This window comes from Nerophis ophidion, linkage group LG08 (genome assembly GCF_033978795.1).
Source record: "Nerophis ophidion isolate RoL-2023_Sa linkage group LG08, RoL_Noph_v1.0, whole genome shotgun sequence".
Lineage (NCBI taxonomy): Eukaryota > Metazoa > Chordata > Actinopteri > Syngnathiformes > Syngnathidae > Nerophis > Nerophis ophidion.
In genome coordinates, this window is record NC_084618.1 from 58,109,711 (window position 1) to 58,129,702 (window position 19,992).

Below are 19,992 nucleotides of genomic sequence, written 5' to 3' on the forward strand. Positions count from 1 at the left end.
AAGCAACAATATTACAGACCTTTGATCCCTCAGGCGGTACTGCACCAAAAACCGACATCAGTGTGTAAAGGATATCACCACATGGGCTCAGGAACACTTCATAAAACCACTATCAGTAACTAGAGTTGGTCGCAACATCTGCAAGTGCAAGTTAAAACTCTACTATGCAAAGCGAAAGCCATTCATCAACAACACCTAGAAACGCCGTCGGCTTCGCTTGGCCCGACCTCATCTAAGATGGACTGATGCAAAGTAGAAAAGTGTTCTGTGGTCTGACGAGTCTACATTTCAAATTATATTTGGAAACTGTGGACGTGGTGTCCTCCGGAACAAAGAGGAAAATAACCATCCGAATTGTTATAGACGCAAAGTTCAAAAGCCAGCATCTGTGATGGTATGGGGGTGTATTAGTGCCCAAGGCATGGGTAACTTACACATCTGTGAAAGCACCATTAATGCTGAAAGGTCCATACAAGTTTTGGACCAACATATGTTGTCATCCAAACAATGTTATCATGGACACCCCTGTTTATTTCAGCAAGACAATGCCAAGCCAAGTGTTACAACAGCGTGGCTTCGTAAAAAAAGAGTGCGGGTACTTTCCTGGCCCGCCTGCAGTCCAGACCTGTCTCCCATCAAAAATGTGTGCTGCATTATGAAGCGTAAAATACGACAGCGGACACCCCGGACTGTTGAATGACTGTAGCTCTACATAAAACAAGAATGGGAAATAATTCCACTTTCAACGCTTCAACAATTGGTTTCCTCAGTCCCCAAATGTTTACTGAGTGTTGTTAAAGGGAAAGGTGATGTAACAAAGTGGTGAACATGCCCTTTTCCAACTACTTTGGCACGTGTTGCAGCCATGAAATTCTAAGTAATTATTTGCAAAAAACAACTAAAGTTTATGAGTTTGAACATCAAATATCTTGTATTTGTAGTGCATTCAATTGAATATGGGTCGAAAAGGATTTGCAAATCATTGTATTCCGTTTATATTTACATCTAACACAATTTCCCAACTCATATGGAAACGGGGTTTGTATATATATACATATAAATGATAAATGAGTTGTACTTGTATAGCGCTTTTCTACCTTCAAGGTACTCAAAGCGCTTTGACACTACTACAACATTTTCCAATTCACACACACATTCACACACTGATGGAGGGAGCTGCCATGCAAGGCGCAAACCAGCACCCATAAGGAGCAAGAGTGAAGTGTCTTGCTCAGGACAAAACAGACATGACGAGGTTGGTACTCGGTGGGGATTGAACCAGGGACCCTCGGGTTGCGCACAGCCCCTCTTCCACTGCGCCACGCCGTCCGCACATATATACACGCACGCAACCACCCACACACCCACCCACCAACGCACTTTGTGAGGATTATGAATCATTCTTCATCCAAACGGGAACATATCAATATCCTAAAAGTCGGCATCCCACTGACAGAAGACATGCAATATGTGATGTTATTATGTTTGTTGGCTCTCATGAAGTCTGCAGTGAGTAATAATCAGTGATGTTGCTCAAGAAAAAAGTGAACGTGGTGATGCGTTTTTAAAAGTAATGCACGGCTGTATGCTTAAAATGATCATAAGTAACATAACATAAGTAATTGTATATGTAATGTAATGTAGTAGCAGGCTTAATAAGTATTATATGTTGTTATTAAGCCAGCTACTACATTACATTACATATACAATTACTTATGTTATATTCATACTTACATTACTTAAAATTACAGCTTGTATACAAAACATTGATGGAATTGTTTTTCAGCGCTTAATTGGCAGTATAGAGTTAGAATGCATAAAAAAGGAAAACGTGTTCTGGTCTTACATAAGGATTGTGAATGACAGGCAACATTCCAGAAAAGGTGGATAATTATTACTATATGTGCAATTAAAACTTGGATATTGAGGTAATTATTTATTTGTTTACAAATATTCATTTTGTATGTATTTTAATTCCAAATGTTTCCAAAAATTTCTTGGATTTTTCTCGAAAGGTAATTGAGAATGGCTGAATAGTGCAAGGTTTTAAGAAACGACGACGAGAAAAGCAGCTCAGACTCCAGAGTTGAATAAAGAATGAGTTTTGCAGTGATCACTTCGCTAAAGGTGTGTTTGATATACTTTTAACGGTTATTAATTCCTATTTAAGTATTATATTTGTATTATTTGTAATTGTTAAAAACCTGTTCTCTCCAAGTGTTTCGAAAAGCACCAACTCGGCATGTCTAAATAAACGAAAGCAAATGTGAGCAAGACCTAAAAGAGTTAATTTTTTACTGAAGACAACTTTCAGCACATACACATTGTCTATAGTAATATTATGATAAAGACGCAGAAGAACATGCTACTCGTAAACAAGGCATGCAACAGACACAAGCATGGCAGTGACGCAAAGTTAAATCATGAAATGCAACCTTACTTTAGCAAAAACGATGCATCTTTATCCAGGAGAGTGTTGATACCAATTAGTAGAATTAGTAGAATGGCGTCTGGAGAACAATAGTTCAATATGTCTGGGAACGTGACCGTCGACTTTTATCCTTGATATCACACAACAAATCTTTTTTGATGCATGTTAGAGATCTATTCCACTGCATAATTTTATTTTTTTGCTCGTACTGTATCTGCTTTTTGAAGAAAGATTTAAGCCTTTTTTTACTCAGACAGTTCGCAAGCTGCACAACAGGCTTCTTAGCTTGGTTGACCACCACTGGTTTTCACTTCCAGAAAGAAGTCACATCTCGTAATACAAGCAATACCACAAATAAACACTGTTTTGGGCAGTAGTAAATGAAATACTGATGTCAGTTTCTTTTTTTTTTCCAAAAATATGTTTTTCTCTGGCTGAAAAAACAGATTCGTCATTCACTGAAATAAAGGTAGTACTGCCATAACATATAAAAAAATCAAAAGCTTTGTTTTAACACCGTTTGTTCAGACTTTTTAAAATGTACCAGTGATGACATGCCTTAACAGTTTATATGTCTAATAGCTTCTTTTGATCTGAATCAAAGTGGTTACCATATCCAGTGATCTTCCCACAGCTGGTACTCAGGAAATATGGCAGGAGACACATTGTTTCTCTCGTGCTCTTTTCGAGCCTTCTCCATTGCTTTCTCATAGCTTTCCTGGGCCTGTAAACACACAATATATGAACAATACTGTGAGGAAATACCTCCACGATGGAAGAAATAGATTTCGATTTAATGTCACCTGTTCAAAGAAGCCATGCTGCTCGTAGGCAATGGCTGTGGCAGTTTCAGGGAACTTGCATCTCTTCTGCCACAGGCCTGCCCACATGTCTTCTTCTTGAAGCAAGGAATAGAGCTCTGCCAACGAGTCTAGAATCTCCTATAAAGACAGAACAAAGTATGTTTACAGCTGGGTGCAAGCAAGCAAACGCTAAACCGAGACCTCACCTGTTGAGGTGGCGTGATACTCTCCTGCTCATATACTTCTGTGTTTTGCTTCGGTTTGCTGTGCAGGCTCAGACCCTTTTCAAAAGCCTGCTGCTCCAGCATTAGTGTGGATCGTAGCCACAGGTTGTGTGTCTTTCCCAAGTACTTGAGCACACAGGGTCGGATGGGAATAGGGGGCACACAATGAGACATGGCCTCCACAAAACAGTTCAGTGCACTGGGTTGGCAGTCTCTTTGGGCTTGGTGGCTACCGCTGCACAAGAAGGGACTCATTTCCCCTGATAATGCCTGTAAAGGTAAGCAAATTATATTGATAAACACATGATTTTTACTTTTTAAATAAGGCTACAAGAACAGCCCATCAGGATACAAGGAGTAAGTTTCCATTTAGAAGTATAGATCAATGTAAGAAAATGCGATTTTGACGTTCAGGGCAAAACAGCAATCAGCACATCCTCAGCAAGCAGATGGACTGTGGTGTTAATCACACACAACCATAACACCCACATAACACACCAACAGAAATAAATTACTAGAATTTGCAGTGCCTATTGACAGCATTGAATATTTAATGCCTTGGTGGTCACTTTACTTAAGCTAGTAATAATGAAGACCAATTGGTCAGCGCATTACTTCTTCAGAGAGTAACGACGACATAAAGAACATTCGCTTTCATCAGAAGCATTAAGCTGTCATGCAATCATGTGATAAGGAGCATCAAAATAAATGTGTGTGACTTAGAAATCTGTCACGTGAAGAAACATCTCTAAAATTCTAATGAGAGCATATATCAGATACCAAAAAGCTTAATCACTTCAAATCAGGGCTTTTCAACCACTTTTCAAAATACTCCATATTCATTTGGTTAGTTTAGCTCATTAAAGCTTTCCTTCCTCATCTCCTAATGTTCCTATTTAGTGCAAATGAATATGCCCTCATTAGGCAGAACCATGTATGTTGGGATGGCCAAGGTCGAGGTCATATTTGTGTGCAGTGCTTACAATACATGTATGTAAAACATGTATACATATACGTGTGGCAATCCACCACAAGTATATATATACTTTTCTTCCTTTATTTCTTAAGATTTTGCGATACAGGAAGGTAACACTTCCTCTTACAGGCGATGTATGTGCTGTCATATGAAATTCACGTTCCACAAAACATTGACTTTTGTAAACATTTGAGTTTGAGGTTTATAACAGGCTTCTGTTGCTTGTTAGCACACACGCACACATACACAGTGCTGAAGAGCTGACGGTTGCAGGGGCAGCAGCCTAAGCAGAGAAGCCCAGACTTCCCTCTCCCAACCCACTTTGTCCCGCTCCTCCCGGGGGATCCCGAGGCGTTCCCAGGCAAGCCAGGAGACATAGTCTTCCCAACGTGTCCTGTGTAAACACCTCCCCAGGGAGGCGTCCGGGTGGCATCCTGACCAGATGCCCGAACCACCTCATCTGGCTCGTTTCGATGTGGAGGAGCAGCGGATTTACTTTGAGCTCCTCCGGATGACAGAACTTCTCACCCTATCTCTAATGGAGAGTACCGCCACCTTGACGGAGGAAACTCATTTCGGCCGCTTGTACCCGTGATCTTGTCCTTTCGGACATAGCCCAAAGCTTATGACCATAGGTGAGGATGGGAACGTATATCGACCGGTAAATTGAGAGCTGTGCCTTGGGGCTCAGCTCCTTCTCCACCACAACGGATCAATACAGTGTCCGCATTACTTAAGACGCCGCACCGATCCGCCTGGCGATCTCACAATCCACTCTTCCCTCACTCGTTAACAAAACTCTGAGGTACTTGAACTCCTCCACTTGAGGCACGATCTCGTCCCTAACCCGGAAGTGACATTCCACCCTTTTTCGGACGAGAAACTTGGATTCCGACTTGGAGGTGCTCAACTGCGAACCGATTCATTGAGACCTGAGGATCCTGGCCATCAGGACCACATCATCTGCAAAAAGCAGAGACTTAATCCCACGGCTACCAAACCGGAGCACCTCAACGCCCTGTCAGAAAATACACCCATCATAGCTAATTATGCAAGGTATGCAATTACGACATTTTGACACCGGCATATCCGCACACCTGACCAGAACCCCAACATTGCCTGTTTATAGGAAACACTGGTGTGACTCTTTTCAGTGTTTTGAAATGGGGTTTGGGCCTTGTTCACACTGCTGGTCAATTCCAATATTTTTGCCCATAATACGACCTGTATCGGATTGTTTCATGTCAGTGTGAACATTGCAATTACAAGTTTTTAATATCCGACCTAGGCCTCTTTCTTATGTGAAAATAAATGTGTCCTCAATGTGAATGCTTCTGCGCTCCGGTCGCATTCATCTGACCAGAACATCAACAAATAGTGATAAGACTCATAATTATTCGCTAAAATAGACGGTTACAAATAAAATCGTTGACAACGGAGCACTAGACGGGTGAATATAATATGATTTAAAAAATTAATCTGAAAGTTCCACCACTCCTGCTCGCCCAAAGACACTCTTTTCAAGCAGACATCAAAGCCAAATTATCCCATAAAACTGTAAAAGCCAAATTACTTGTCCTCTTCCTTCTTAATCTTCTATGCAATAAGTTGGTTCAGAAAATGTTGACTTTGACTGCACAAAATCCTTGAAATGTGCCACAAATGGGCCAGTACTGGGACTGACAAGAGCTGAAGCCATTTTTACTATCGTAAACACTTCAGTGCGTGCGAGCCATGACGATATGTACGAATGCAGGTCAGATTGCACTGACATTAGAAATCAAATTATTTGTAATGTTAACCGCCACTAAAAAAAAAGAATTTGACAAAAAAATTTCAATTGGACATCCGACCCTGGAGTTTGAATGTAGCCTAAATGTCATTTAAAGGGGAACTGCACATTTTTGGAATTTTGCCAATCGTTCACAATCGTTATTAGAGACAAGAAACCAAATTTAAAGATAATAAAAAAACACTTGAAAGATGCGGGTATTGGGAGTCACCATTGTGGCCTACAAAGCCCTTTTAAACAACTGCAAAACCCTCCGGCAATGTTTTATAAATACACTGCAGGTCTAAAAATAATGTAGTAACAGACATGTTCATAATAATATGTAAAATGTCCAATATTTACCGTATTTTAATCATTTTAATAATTTCCGGGACTGATTTTTTCCACGCATCGATTTCTTTTTCCATAGCAGCACACGTCTGACTTCTGGCAACATGTGTGTTCCTACTTGTTAACAGACAACAAAGACGACTATTTTTGGACAAATGAGGATTCACAACCTTATACTTTTGAAGCTAAATATCCTGCTGCTTATAGAAGCAAGCACAGAGGAAGAGTGAGACGTTGAAGAAGACAGAAGCCGGGAGAGGGGGATGAAAGCAATTTCAGCTAATGTAAAATTTGGAGCCAAGCAATTTTGACATAAAGGGATTGCCTACCCAAAATCAACAGGAAACGTCCTGACCAGCTGGACTACATGAACAATTGTGGATTGAGTGAGTCACTTTAACATCGATGATGATACAAGCAGCACGCCATGAGTATTAGTACAACTACAGTACATACACTCTCTGGCAACCTCAGTTGTGTACAAACATAAGATAAATTGTGTGCTAATACATTACAGATACTGTAATATGATTGTTCATGTTTTTCAGTCAGTACAAACTAGTGTCGTATCGCAGTGTTGTGCAATACAAAAACAAATATGTCTTGTGTTGTTGAAGAAAGTAGCTTATCTCTTGCCGTAGTTAGCTTTTACAGCTAATGCCGCATCACCAAAGTCGTCATCCATCCGCCGTCCACCCAAACCAACATTTTATCAGAACCGCACCCGCCCGCTGAAATTCATCAGAAGTCGGCCACCTTTACCACTCACAGAGTTATTTAAACCCGTTTCACAGAGTAATGAAGACAATGGGAGCCGCTAACGTTCTCGCGAATTTCCAATGGCGTTCATCCTGATGAGAAGAATACAGGCGTGCTGTGAAGCCATTGCCTTTGACACCTTCAACATGTACGAACCGATTGTTAGTCCTGCAACATGTTGTGTGCAGTTTCCGCAATCACACGTACAAGATTGAAAGGCATACTGGGTGATAGAGAGTACACTGATGGTTGTGATATAAACAATTTTAACACTCTTACTAATATGCACCATGCTGTGAAGCCACACCAAACAGAATTGACAAACACATTTCGGGAGAACATCCTCACAGTAACACAACATAAACGCAACACAACAAATACCCATAATCCTTTGTATCCGTGACGCTTCTTGAATATATTTTACGCCCCCGCGCCCCCAACCCCGCGCACCTTACCGACGTCATGGATACGAAGGATTCTGGGTATTTGTTGTGTTGCGTTTATGTTGGGTTACTGGGAGGATTTTCTCCCGAAATGTGTTTGTCAATCTTGTTTGTTGTGGCTTCACAGCGTGGCGCATATTACTAAGAGTGTTAAAATTGTTTATATCACAACCATTAGTGTACTCTGTGTCACCCAGTATGCCTTGCAGTCGTGTGCGTGTTGCTGCGGAAGCCACGCACATCATGTTGCTGGACTGACATGCAGATTGTACATGCTGTAGAAGGCGACAAAGCCAATGGCTACATAGCACGCCATAATACTTATTATCTGGGTGACTGCCGGCAGTCATTCTAGAGAATATCAGCGTCTCCTATTGTCTTCTTTGCTTTGTGACACAGGTCTTAAATGGCTCTTTGAATGGTAAAGGATACCGATCCCAGAACCATGTAAATCAAATATTTTTTCGGATGGTTCAACCGCCACTCGCCCGAATCTAATTAAAATATATTTTTTCGTCATGTCACCCGCCCGACCCTCGGTTTATCCGCGGACTCTGCGGATCAGACCGCAAACCGCGCATCTCTAGTGAATGATAGGCAAAATAAAATAAAATAGTGAAGTTCCCCTTAGAAATTACACATAACAATTTTAGATGTAATTCTGTCTTGAAAACATGAATATACTCACATGCTGCTGCCTGTCTGAGAGGATCTTCCAAAGGCGAGGAAATAGCTGGACCCAGGTTCTCTCAGCCAGTGGGGTGGCTATGTGACACAGCTGCACAAGAGCATTCAGCAGCGCACCCGTCTGAAATTTTAGGAAATGGTTATGACCTATCAGGTTGAATTTGCTACAGAGTCAATTCAATGATATATATGTACTGTATCTAGCAGGCGCAACGTTACCTTGACCTCTCGCAGTGAATCAAGAAACTTGTCATGACGGTTTGTAAGCATGTGCAGTTGGTTGCCAGCGTCTCTCTCAGACTGATCTTTAGTCTTAGGGAGAGTGGTTTGGTCACCCGGTGCCAATTCAATATCTATCTCCACATCCTACATGGGAGGAAATGTCCCTCATGTTAATGGGTGAGGGAGAGAATGTGATGAAAGTGTGAAGACCGACAATGGTTTCATCTTCTCTCAGAATGTGAGTATGTTACATGCTCCGAATGGGATAATGTGCTAATTGATGTGAGACCGTGTGTCTCCTGACGTATTGTGAGGCATGAGTGTGTGCGGCGCCCAACCTCCTCCTTAGTGTCGCTCGTCTCCCGCTCGCGCGGCTCCTGCTTGACATGCGTTGCCATAGCAAAAGCAGCGCGGTCGTGGCTGTCCGCCAGGTTGATAACGTTTGTGATAGACGGGAGCATTGATCCCTGACAGCTGGTGCCGATGACGGTGTTCCGTTCACACACTGCCAGCAGCAGCTAATAAACACATACACGGCAGATTAGAAGGTGTGAAACAAAATATCAGACTACTTGACAGAAACTAGCTAACACAACAAAAAATGACTTGGTTTGCAAGTCAACAGCATCTTTTTGAATTGCAGTCTCAGCCTACTGGCAGATTAAATGTCCTACCTCAATGCATTGCTTGATCCAGAAGTGACTACCCATGGCCTCCCAATTCTGAGAACAGCCAATGTAAAGGAGCCTCTCATAGACACGCCGCTTCATGGAGGCGTCAAATACCTCAAAGAACTTGGCTCGGATGAGTGGCTGAGTGCAGCGAAGTCCGGAGAGAAAAGCAGGCTCCAACTTGGATGTTATGTCACTTCCTGACAGACTTTCATCCCTGAATGGTGAGGTGAAACAAATATTCACTTGATCATGCCTTATGCGGACCCCTACTATACTATGACGGCTCTCATACACCTATTGCTGAGATTACATACAGTATCGACCCTACGATAAGATGCCATTTCTTCCCCAAAATCTCTATTCAGGTCTTACAAATGTAAACAGTACATGCAAACCTACAGAGGGCTTTTTTTTGTCCTGTCACAAACCCCAGGGGCATGGAGAGATGCAGCCATGACACAGAGATTGGGCAAAATAAACATGAAGAAGCATAGTTATAATGCCAATTTTAATAAAACTACGATTGGTGAAACAGCATCATCAGACAACTGTTAAACAGCTGAGAAGTTACAGTAGTTGGCATGTAACTGAAAGAGTACATGTGATTATTTTCGTTTTTTAGGACTTGTAAATCGTCAAATTATAATGTTCACGCATTTGGATGTCTACGGTCGTTAAGTTTTGGAGTGTTTTTTAACAGAAGGCGAATTTGGGCGATCAAAAATTGACAGACGCACATATGTGGGCATTATGGACATGCTGTGTCGGCATGCCTTCACCTCATCTGGTGGAGATCCATCCATCCATTTTCTACCGCTTATTCCCTTTCGGGGTACTTTATAATATTTCTCGTGTCATGCCCTCCCACCTACTCTTTGTCTATGAAATAAATAAATACAAGAAATACTTCTGTGTTTATTTGTCCATGAAATTCAAGCCATTACGAAATTGGATTAGCTGCTAACGCCGATGGAAAAAGGCAGTGACATTACCACTTGGTCTGAGGAAAAGATAAAATCTTATTTCCATCTAATCTTGGCATGCACATATCACCAACATGTGGCATGTAGTAGAAACATTAAAGCTGGTAAAAAGTTGTTTTCATAAATGCAGCACTGTAACGATCTAAGACTTGGCAGGTGTGCCTAAGGTTTTGACCTCACAAGTCAATGTATTGTTTATGAAGTTTATATTCGACGGTTTCAATCGCAATCTGGGACTGCCTCCACAAACAGCATTTACCGTATGTACGGTATGTGTGTATAATATATATATATATATATATATATATATATATATATATATATATACACACACATACATACATCTGTCTATGATAGTTGATATAATATTGTAACTGCATCATAAAGCCTCCATAAACTCCATGGTGTTCAGGGATGAATAGTCTCTCCTATTTCCATTTTACTATTTTTCCAGCTATAGTTACATTAATCATTAGTAATGTAGCAGCCTAGTTTTGAATGGCAGGGTCCCTACTATCACATGTTGATAGAAATATAACGTTTACATAATAAAAATCAACTAAAGGCTTCCCAAATGCTGTAACAAATTAAGCATGATGAGTTGAGCATATGTCAGCATGTGGCCCCACTTTTAACTCTTTTTCAAACGCTTACTTACAGTAAGTAATTAATTGGACTTTGTAAGTCATTATTTAAGTATCTCAGGTAACTAACACTGTTTTATTTTTACTTTACGGAAAAAATATTGAGATATATATCGTATATTGCCATTCAGGAAATGGAGCGGAAAACATAACCAAAAGTTGTAGGCTTCTTCACGCGATGAAGCCGGCCTACGTCACCACAGTCTGTAGTCTATTGCCTCTCCAGGCTGTGGTGGCAGCGACAATGTGGAGACGTGATGGCGACAGGCCGAGTTACACCGATCCTTACACTTACCCACCTCCTTCCCTAGTCCCCTCCCCCTGGAGAGTAACCACCGTAACTAACAAATTTTCTGGGGCAAACTCTGCATATACACAAACACATTTAAATACACACACACACACACACACACACACACACACTCACACACATACATATACATATATATATATATATATATATATATATATATATATATATATATATATATATATATATATATATATATATATATATATATTTATACACACACACACACTCCCGCACATATACACTGTAAATATATATACATATACACACACACATATATATATACAAACATATATATATACATATATATATATATATATATATATATATATATATATATATACATATATTATATATGTGTGTATATATGTATGTGTATATATATGTAATGTGTGTGTGTATATGTATATATATATACATATATACACATATATATACACATACATACAAACCCCGTTTCCATATGAGTTGGAAAATTGTGTTAGATGTAAATATAAACGGAATACAATTGCAAATCATTTTCAACCCATATTCAATTGAATGCACTACAAAGACAAGATATTTGATGTTCAAACTCATAAACTTTATTCTTTTTTGCAAATAATAATTAACTTAGAATTTCATGGCTGCAACGCGTGCCAAAGTAGTTGGGAAAGGGCATGTTCACCACTGTGTTACTTAAGCTTTTCTTTTAACAATACTCAATAAACGTTTGGGAACTAAGGAAACTAATTGTTGAAGCTTTGAAAGGGGAATTCTTTCCCATTCTTGTTTTATGTAGAGCTTTAGTCGTTCAACAGTCTGGGGTCTCCGCTGTCATATTTTACGCTTCATAACGCGCAGCACATTTTTGATGGGAGACAGGTCTGGACTGCAGGCGGGCCAGGAAAGTACTTGCACTCTTTTACTACAAAACCACGCAGTTGTAACACGTGGCTTGGCATTGTCTTGCTGAAATAAGCAGGAGCGTCCATGATAACGTTGCTTGGATGACAACATATGTTGCTCCAAAACCTGTATGGACCTTTCAGCATTAATGGTGCCTTCACAGATGTGTAAGTTACCCATGCCTTGGGCACTAATACAACCCCATACCATCACAGATGTTGGCTTTTGAACTTTGCGCCTATAACAATCCGGATGGCTATTTTTCTCTTTGTTACGGAGGACACCGCGTCCTCTGTTTCCAAATATAATTTGAAATGTGGACTCGCCAGACCACAGAACACCTTTCCACTTTGCATCAGTCCATCTGAGATGATCTCGGGTCGAGCCAAGCCGGCGGCGTTTCAGGATATGGTTGATAAATGGGTTTTGCTTTGCATAGTAGAGTTTTAACTTGCACTTACAGATGTAGCGACAAACTGTAGTTACTGACAGTGGTTTTATGAAGTGTTCCTGAGCCCATGTGGTGATATCCTTTACACACAAATGTCAGTTTTTGATGCAGTACCGGCTGAAGGATCAGAAGTACGTAATATCATCGCTTACGTGCAGTGATTTCACCAGATTTTCTGAAATTTTGATGATTTTATGGACCGTAAATGGTAAAATCCCTAAATTCCTTGCAATAGCTCGTTGAGAAATGTTGTTATAAAACTGTTCGACAATTTGCTTACAAAGTGGTGACCTTCACCCCATCCTTGTTTGTGAATTACTTAGCATTTTATAGAAGCTGCTTTTATACACAATCATGGCACCCTACTGTTCCTAATTAGCCTGCACACCTGTGGGATATTCCATTTAAGTGTTTGATGAGCATTCCTCAATATTTATCAGTATTTATTGCCACCTTTCCCAACATCTTTTTCACATGTTGCTGGCATCAAATTCTAAAGTTAATGATTATGTGCAAAAAAAAAAAAAGGTTTATCAGTTTGAACATCAAATATGTTGTCTTTGTAGAAGGATTTGCAATTCATATTTACATCCAACACAATTTCCCAACTCATATGGAAACGGGGTTTGTACATACACATACATACATACACATATAAATATAAATATATATATATCCATCCATCTTCTTCCGCTTATCAGAGGTCGGGTCGCGGGGGCAACAACCTAAGCAGGGAAACCCAGACTTCCCTTTCCCTAGCCACTTCGTCTAGCTCTTCCCGGGGGATCCCGAGGCGTTCCCAGGCCAGCCGGGAGACATAGTCTTCCCAACGTTCGGGTGGCATCCTGACCAGATGCCCGAACCACCTCATCTGGCTCCTCTCGATGTGAAGGAGCAGCGGCTTTACTTTGAGTTTCTCCCGGATGGCAGAGCTTCTCACCCTATCTCTAAGGGAGAGCCCCGCCACACGGCGGAGGAAACTCATTTCGGCCGCTTGTACCCGTGATTTTATCCTTTCGGTCATGACCCAAAGCTCATGACCATAGGTGAGGATGGGAACGTAGATCGACCGGATCGGTACAACGTCCGCATTACTGAAGACGCCGCACCGATCCGCCTGTCGATCTCATGATCCACTCTTCCCTCACTCGTGAACAAGACTCCTAGGTACTTGAACTCCTCCACTTGGGGCAGTGTCTCCTCCCCAACCCGGAGATGGCATTCCACCTTTTTCCGGGCGAGAACCATGGACTCCGACTTGGAGGTGCTGATTCTCATTCCGGTCACTTCACACTTGGCTGCAAACCGATCCAGTAAGAGCTGAAGATCCTGGTCAGATGAAGCCATCGGGACCACATCATCTGCAAAAAGCAGAGACCTGATCCTGCGGTCACCAAACCGGAACCCCTCAACGCCTTGACTGCGCCTAGAAATTGTCCATAAAAGTTATGAACAGAATCGGTGACAAAGGACAGCCTTGGCGAAGTCCAACTCTCACTGGAAATGTGTTCGACTTACTGCCGGCAATACGGACCAAGCTCTGGCACTGATCGTACAGGGAGCGGACCGCCACAATAGGACAGTCCGATACCCCATACTCTCTGAGCACTCCCCACAGGACTTCCCGAGGGACACGGTCGAATGCCTTCTCCAAGTCCACAAAGCACATGTAGACTGGTTGGGCAAACTCCCATGCACCCTCAAGAACCTTGCGGAGAGTATAGAGCTGGTCCACAGTTCCACGACCAGGACGAAAACCACACTGTTCCTCCTGAATCCGAGGTTCGACTATCCGGCGTAGCCTCCTCTCCAGTACACCTGAATAAACCTTACCGGGAAGGCTGAGGAGTGTGATCCCACGATAGTTGGAACACACCCTCCGGTCCCCCTTCTTAAAGAGAGGAACCACCACCCCGGTCTGCCAATCCAGAGGTACCGCCCCCGATGTCCACACGATGCTGCAGAGTCTTGTCAACCAAGACAGCCCCACAGCATCCAGAGCCTTAAGGAACTCCGGGCGGATCTCGTCCACCCCCGGGGCCTTGCCACCGAGGAGCTTTTTAACTACCTCAGCCCCAGAAATAGGAGAGTCCACCACAGATTCCCCAGGCACTGCTTCCTCATAGGAAGACGTGTCTGTGGGATTGAGGAGGTCTTCGAAGTATTCCTTCCACCTATCCACAACATCCGCAGTTGAGGTCAGCAGAACACCATCTGCACCATACACGGTGTTGATAGTGCACTGCTTCCCCTTCCTGAGGCGGCGGACGGTGGTCCAGAATCACTTTGAAGCCGTCCGGAAGTCGTTTTCCATGGCTTCCCCGAACTCCTCCCATGTCCGAGTTTTTGCCTCAGCGACCGCTGAAGCCGCACACCGCTTGGCCTGTCGGTACCTGTCCACTGCCTCCGGAGTCCTATGAGCCAAAAGGACCCGATGGGACTCCTTCTTCAGCTTGACGGCATCCCTCACCGCTGGTGTCCACCAAGGGGTTTTAGGATTGCCGCCTCGACAGGCACCAACTACCTTGCGGCCACAGCTCCGATCATCCGCCTCGACAATAGAGGTGCGGAACATGCTCCACTCGGACTCAATGTCCAGCACCTCCCTCTTGACATGTTCGAAGTTCTTCCGGAGGTGGGAATTGAAACTTTCTCTGACAGGAGACTCTGCCAGACGTTCCCAGCAGACCCTCACAATACGTTTGGGCCTGCCAGGTCTGTCCGGCATCCTCCCCCACCATCGCAGCCAACTCACCACCAGGTGATGATCGGTAGAAAGCTCCGCCCCTCTCTTCTCCCGAGTGTCCAAAACATAAGGCCGTAAATCTGATGACACAACTACAAAGTCGATCATGGAACTGCGGCCTAGGGTGTCCTGGTGCCAAGTGCACATATGGACACCCTTATGTTTGAACATGGTGTTTGTAATGGACAAACTGTGACGAGCACAAAAGTCCAATAACAAAACACCACTCGGGTTCAGATCCGGGCGGCCATTCTTTCAAATCACGCCTCTCCAGGTTTCACTGTCGTTGCCAACATGAGCGTTGAAGTCCCCCAGTAGGACAAGGGAATCACCCGGGGAAGCACTTTCCAGTACTCCCTCGAGTGTACCCAAAAAGGGTGGGTATTCTGAATTGCTGTTTGGTGCGTAAGCACAAACAACAGTCATGACCCGTCCCCCCAGCCGAAGGCGGAGGGAGGCTACCCTTTCGTCCACTGGGTTGAACTCCAAGGTGCAGGCTTTAAGCCGGGGGGCAACCAGAAATGCCACCCCAGCACGTCGCCTCTCACTGTCGGCAACGCCAGAGTGGAAGAGGGTCCATTCCCTCTCGAGAAAAGTGGTTCCAGAGCCCTTGCTGTGCGTCGAAGTGAGTCCGACTATATCCAGCCGGAACTTCTCCACTTCGCGCACTAGCTCAGGCTCTTTCCCCCCCAGTGAGGTGACGTTCCACGTCCCAAGAGCTAGCTTCTGTAGCCGAGGATCGGACCGCCAAGTGCCCTGCCTTCGGCTGCCGCCCAGCTTACATTGCACCCGACCTCTATGCCCCCTGCTATGGGTGGTGAGCCCATTGGAGGGGTGACCCACGTTGCCTCTTCGGGCTGTGCCCGACCGGACCCCATGGGAACAGGCCCGGCCACCAGGCGCTCGCCATCATGCCCCACCTCCGGGCCTGGCTCCAGAGGGGGGCCCCGGTGATCCGCGTCCGGGCGAGGGAAATCTGGGTCAATGTTTTGTCTTCTTCATAGAGGTCTTCGAGCTGCTCTTTTTCTGATCCCTCACCTAGAACCTGTTTGCCTTGGGAGACCCTACCAGGGGGCATAAAGCCTTCGGACAACATAGCTCCTAGGATCATTGGGACACGCAAACTCCTCTACCACGATAAGGTGGCAGCTCAGAGAGGATGTATGTATGTGTATATATATATATATATATATATATATATATATATATAGGGCTTCACGGTGGCAGAGGGGTTAGTGCGTCTGCCTCACAATACGAAGGTCCTGCAGTCCTGGGTTCAAATCCAGGCTCGGGATCTTTCTGTGTGGAGTTTGCATGTTCTCCCCGTGAATGCGTGGGTTCCCTCCGGGTACTCCGGCTTCCTCCCACTTCCAAAGACATGCACCTGGGGTTAGGTTGATTGGCAACACTAAATTGGCCCTAGTGTGTGAATGTGAGTGTGAGTGTTGTCTGTCTATCTGTGTTGGCCCTGCGATGAGGTGGCGACTTGTCCAGGGTGTACCCCGCCTTCCGCCCGATTGTAGCTGAGATAGGCGCCAGCGCCCCCCGCGACCTCGAAAGGGAATAAGCGGTAGACAATGGATGGATGGATGGATGGATATATATTTATATATATATATATATATATATATATATACATACATACATACATGCATACATATACAAATATTTATATCCATACATATGTATAACATAACATATATATACATATACACATATATGTATATATGTATACAGTAGATACATATACATATCGTATATATGGTAAATGCTAAAAGAAAAAAATATGTTATTGAGTTTTGATTGCACATAGACGGGGGGATGACTGTGTCACAGAAAATCACAAGACCAGGGGTGTCAAAATCATTTAAACTCAGGGGCCACACGGAGGAAAATCTATTCCCAAGTGGGCCGGATTGGTAAAATCATGGCATGATAACCTAAAAATAATGACAGCTTCGTATTGTTTTCTTTGTTTAAAAATAGTTAAAGCACATTTTCAAAATGTCATAATCATAATGGTGTTTTTTTACACTTACATGTTGTGGTTAATAGTATTTTATCCTTATTTGTTAATTAGACTTTCTGAATAAAAAAAATTATGTCATCATGTTCATTAGTCAAAATCAAATTACAGGATGTTATTGAAATAATTTGCTTATTTTCTTCAAGTGATGTACTAATAACATGGGAGGTTTTTCTGTATGTATGGAGCATCATCTACAACAAAACTTGTGAATTTGGACTAATTTCATTAATCACACTTTAAGTTAGGAGGGGATACATATTTTTTCAGCATAATTATGTGCACCCATAAAACATGTCCCCCAAACCAACATAAACGTAACAATCTACATTTTGTATACTATCACTAATAATCAACGTAAGTACGAAGAGTCCGAACACAAATGTGTTGCCTCGATCTTAACACGGAACATAAAGTCATGCGAGTTCTCGAGGTAGGGGAAACAAAGAATTGCTAATGCCACATTCAGTGGACACATTTAAAACAGCAGTTTCTTTAATTAAAAAATTTCAGCTCATTCGTGCCCCGGGCCGTACGTTTGACACCACAGATGTAGATGCTGATCTCCAACACATCTGAAAGGCATCCTCCAAGCGGTCTCAAGAAAATAAAGACAAATCTGGTATTACTTGCTTCTGGTGACCGAAGGTGCCTAATGTAGATTTAAAACTACATTCCATTCCTGTCATTAAATGCAGTCATTCCAAATGCTGCATTAAACCCTCTGATTATATTTTAAAAAGTCATAATTTGGACATCATTCTACTGCATTGAATGGGTCCCTGGGGGGTGATCGACACTACAGAGAGAAAGAGAATGTGAGACAAAGGGAACAAAACGGTCAAGTCTACGACAGCAGCTTCTACTGGCTCCCCTTTCTCGATCACAGATTGTTCTGGTGCAGCTGCTTTATTATTCCAATATCATTTCGTGGGGTTGTCAATCATGGCTTTACAACTCGTTTTAAATCTCCTGACATGAAGAGCAGATGGGATGGAGGGATGTAGGGCGCATTTGGCTGATTAAATGCGTGCACGTTTCAGCCAAAAGACAAGCATGGATTGATGAATTGCAGGATAGCGCCCACCTGTTAGGCGTATTGACATTAAAAGCGCCCTTTAACAGATTCAGACACATCTTTATCATGATCCACTAACCTCCTCAAAGCATTTCTACCCAACCAACTACCGATTGTCATGTTGAAATATTATGCTTGCCCATTGTTTTTCGCTTATTCTCTATTTTCCGTTGTAAGGTTTTTCCTGCTTGAACCTGCCTGACCTTCATCCCTCATGCTGAGATAGATGCAAGGGAAGCGAGGCATCAGTGGCCCAGCCATTGGGCTAATGATGAATTGAGGTAATTACCTGTAGACGTAATTAACGAGGTCCAGGAACTGGGCGTTTAACTCAAGTTCATCGGGGAAACGCTTCTCTATGTAGGTCATCATCTTTACCAACAAGATGGACTTCTCACGGAGATTGGGCATCTGGTAAGCGGAGGGACAGGTCATTTGTTTTCATCTGTTATTATTATTTGTATACACAGCCATTTCCCTTACCTGATTTGCAGCCATCTGCGAATTATTTTTCACCCATTCCTCTACGATCTTAACGACAGCACGGAGGATTTTGGGGTCCGGCGACTTTTCGATTAGAGATGTGAGAATGACCTGAATGAAATTTTTCCTCATCTCCATGCTCATGACGGAGAGTCGCGTCTTCACCAGGTCGAGGCTCAGCATGACCAGCTCACTTGTCGCTACAAGAACAGGAACAGAACACTCAGAAATACTGTAATGCAAAACAGCAAACAATGAGCATGAAAAATCAACTCACTATAACACTTAAGTTGTAACATAAAGGAGCTGTAATATACAAATATTAACAAGCTTACTGCTATGTTTAGCGGTACAGGCGAAAGTGAAGTCAGAGCGAATGCGGTAGTTTATAAATTAATTAATGTTTCTGTGCGGCCCAGTAGCAAATGCGTCACGGACCCGTGGTTGGGGACCACTGCAGTACATCATCATAACATTACTTCATAAAACTACTGTAGTTGTTTGTACTACAATCGATTGTATAGTTTTTTTTATACAATATGTATCTAAATGTTTGTATTCTTCTAAAATTGATGTGATGTTTTGGGGGGCCAAGCACCAATGAAAGGGATTTCAATTCATTTCAATCAGCAATGGATTTGAGAAACAATTGTTATGAGCGCCGTTAGAGGGCTGTGGAGCTAGCACTGAGCACCGGGACGGAGAGGCTTCGCAATGTATTGGCTGGGTGAGCAGGTGTCGGACACCTCAGTCGACTTGGACATGTCTTCGCTCATCCATGCGGACTGGACACTGGCCGAGAGTTGGTTGGCGGCCGAGAGTGGACTCAGCTCTCTTGGTTGCTTAGTTCGGTCTGCTCCTGTCTCTGGCCATGCTCCCTCCACCCCAGAGGACGATGGCGTGGAACACTGCAGAGGCCACCACAGTGTATATGTTTCTTTTAGTTTTTATTCATAGCTGTATGTAGAGGTGTCTGGTTGCATCCGCTGCTTTAATGTCTTTCATGTCCTTGGTGTTCTTTGATGTTTGATGTTTCCCACTA

The 19,992-nt window shown here is 43.0% G+C and overlaps 1 protein-coding gene across 2 annotated transcripts in view; it reads right to left on the reverse strand.

Moving 5' to 3' along the window:
• Positions 1-19,992, reverse strand: part of trrap (transformation/transcription domain-associated protein) — a 170,029-nt gene that overhangs the window by 70,486 nt on the left and 79,551 nt on the right. For both annotated transcript variants that reach the window (XM_061909070.1, XM_061909069.1), the window contains 9 exons: positions 18,951-19,150; positions 18,757-18,878; positions 9,342-9,555; positions 9,006-9,185; positions 8,665-8,811; positions 8,447-8,566; positions 3,441-3,728; positions 3,235-3,372; positions 3,043-3,155 (listed from right to left, as the gene is read on the reverse strand). In XM_061909070.1, the coding sequence (XP_061765054.1) occupies positions 3,043-3,155; positions 3,235-3,372; positions 3,441-3,728; positions 8,447-8,566; positions 8,665-8,811; positions 9,006-9,185; positions 9,342-9,555; positions 18,757-18,878; positions 18,951-19,150 (1,522 nt within the window). The remainder of the gene's footprint in view (positions 1-3,042; positions 3,156-3,234; positions 3,373-3,440; positions 3,729-8,446; positions 8,567-8,664; positions 8,812-9,005; positions 9,186-9,341; positions 9,556-18,756; positions 18,879-18,950; positions 19,151-19,992) is intronic.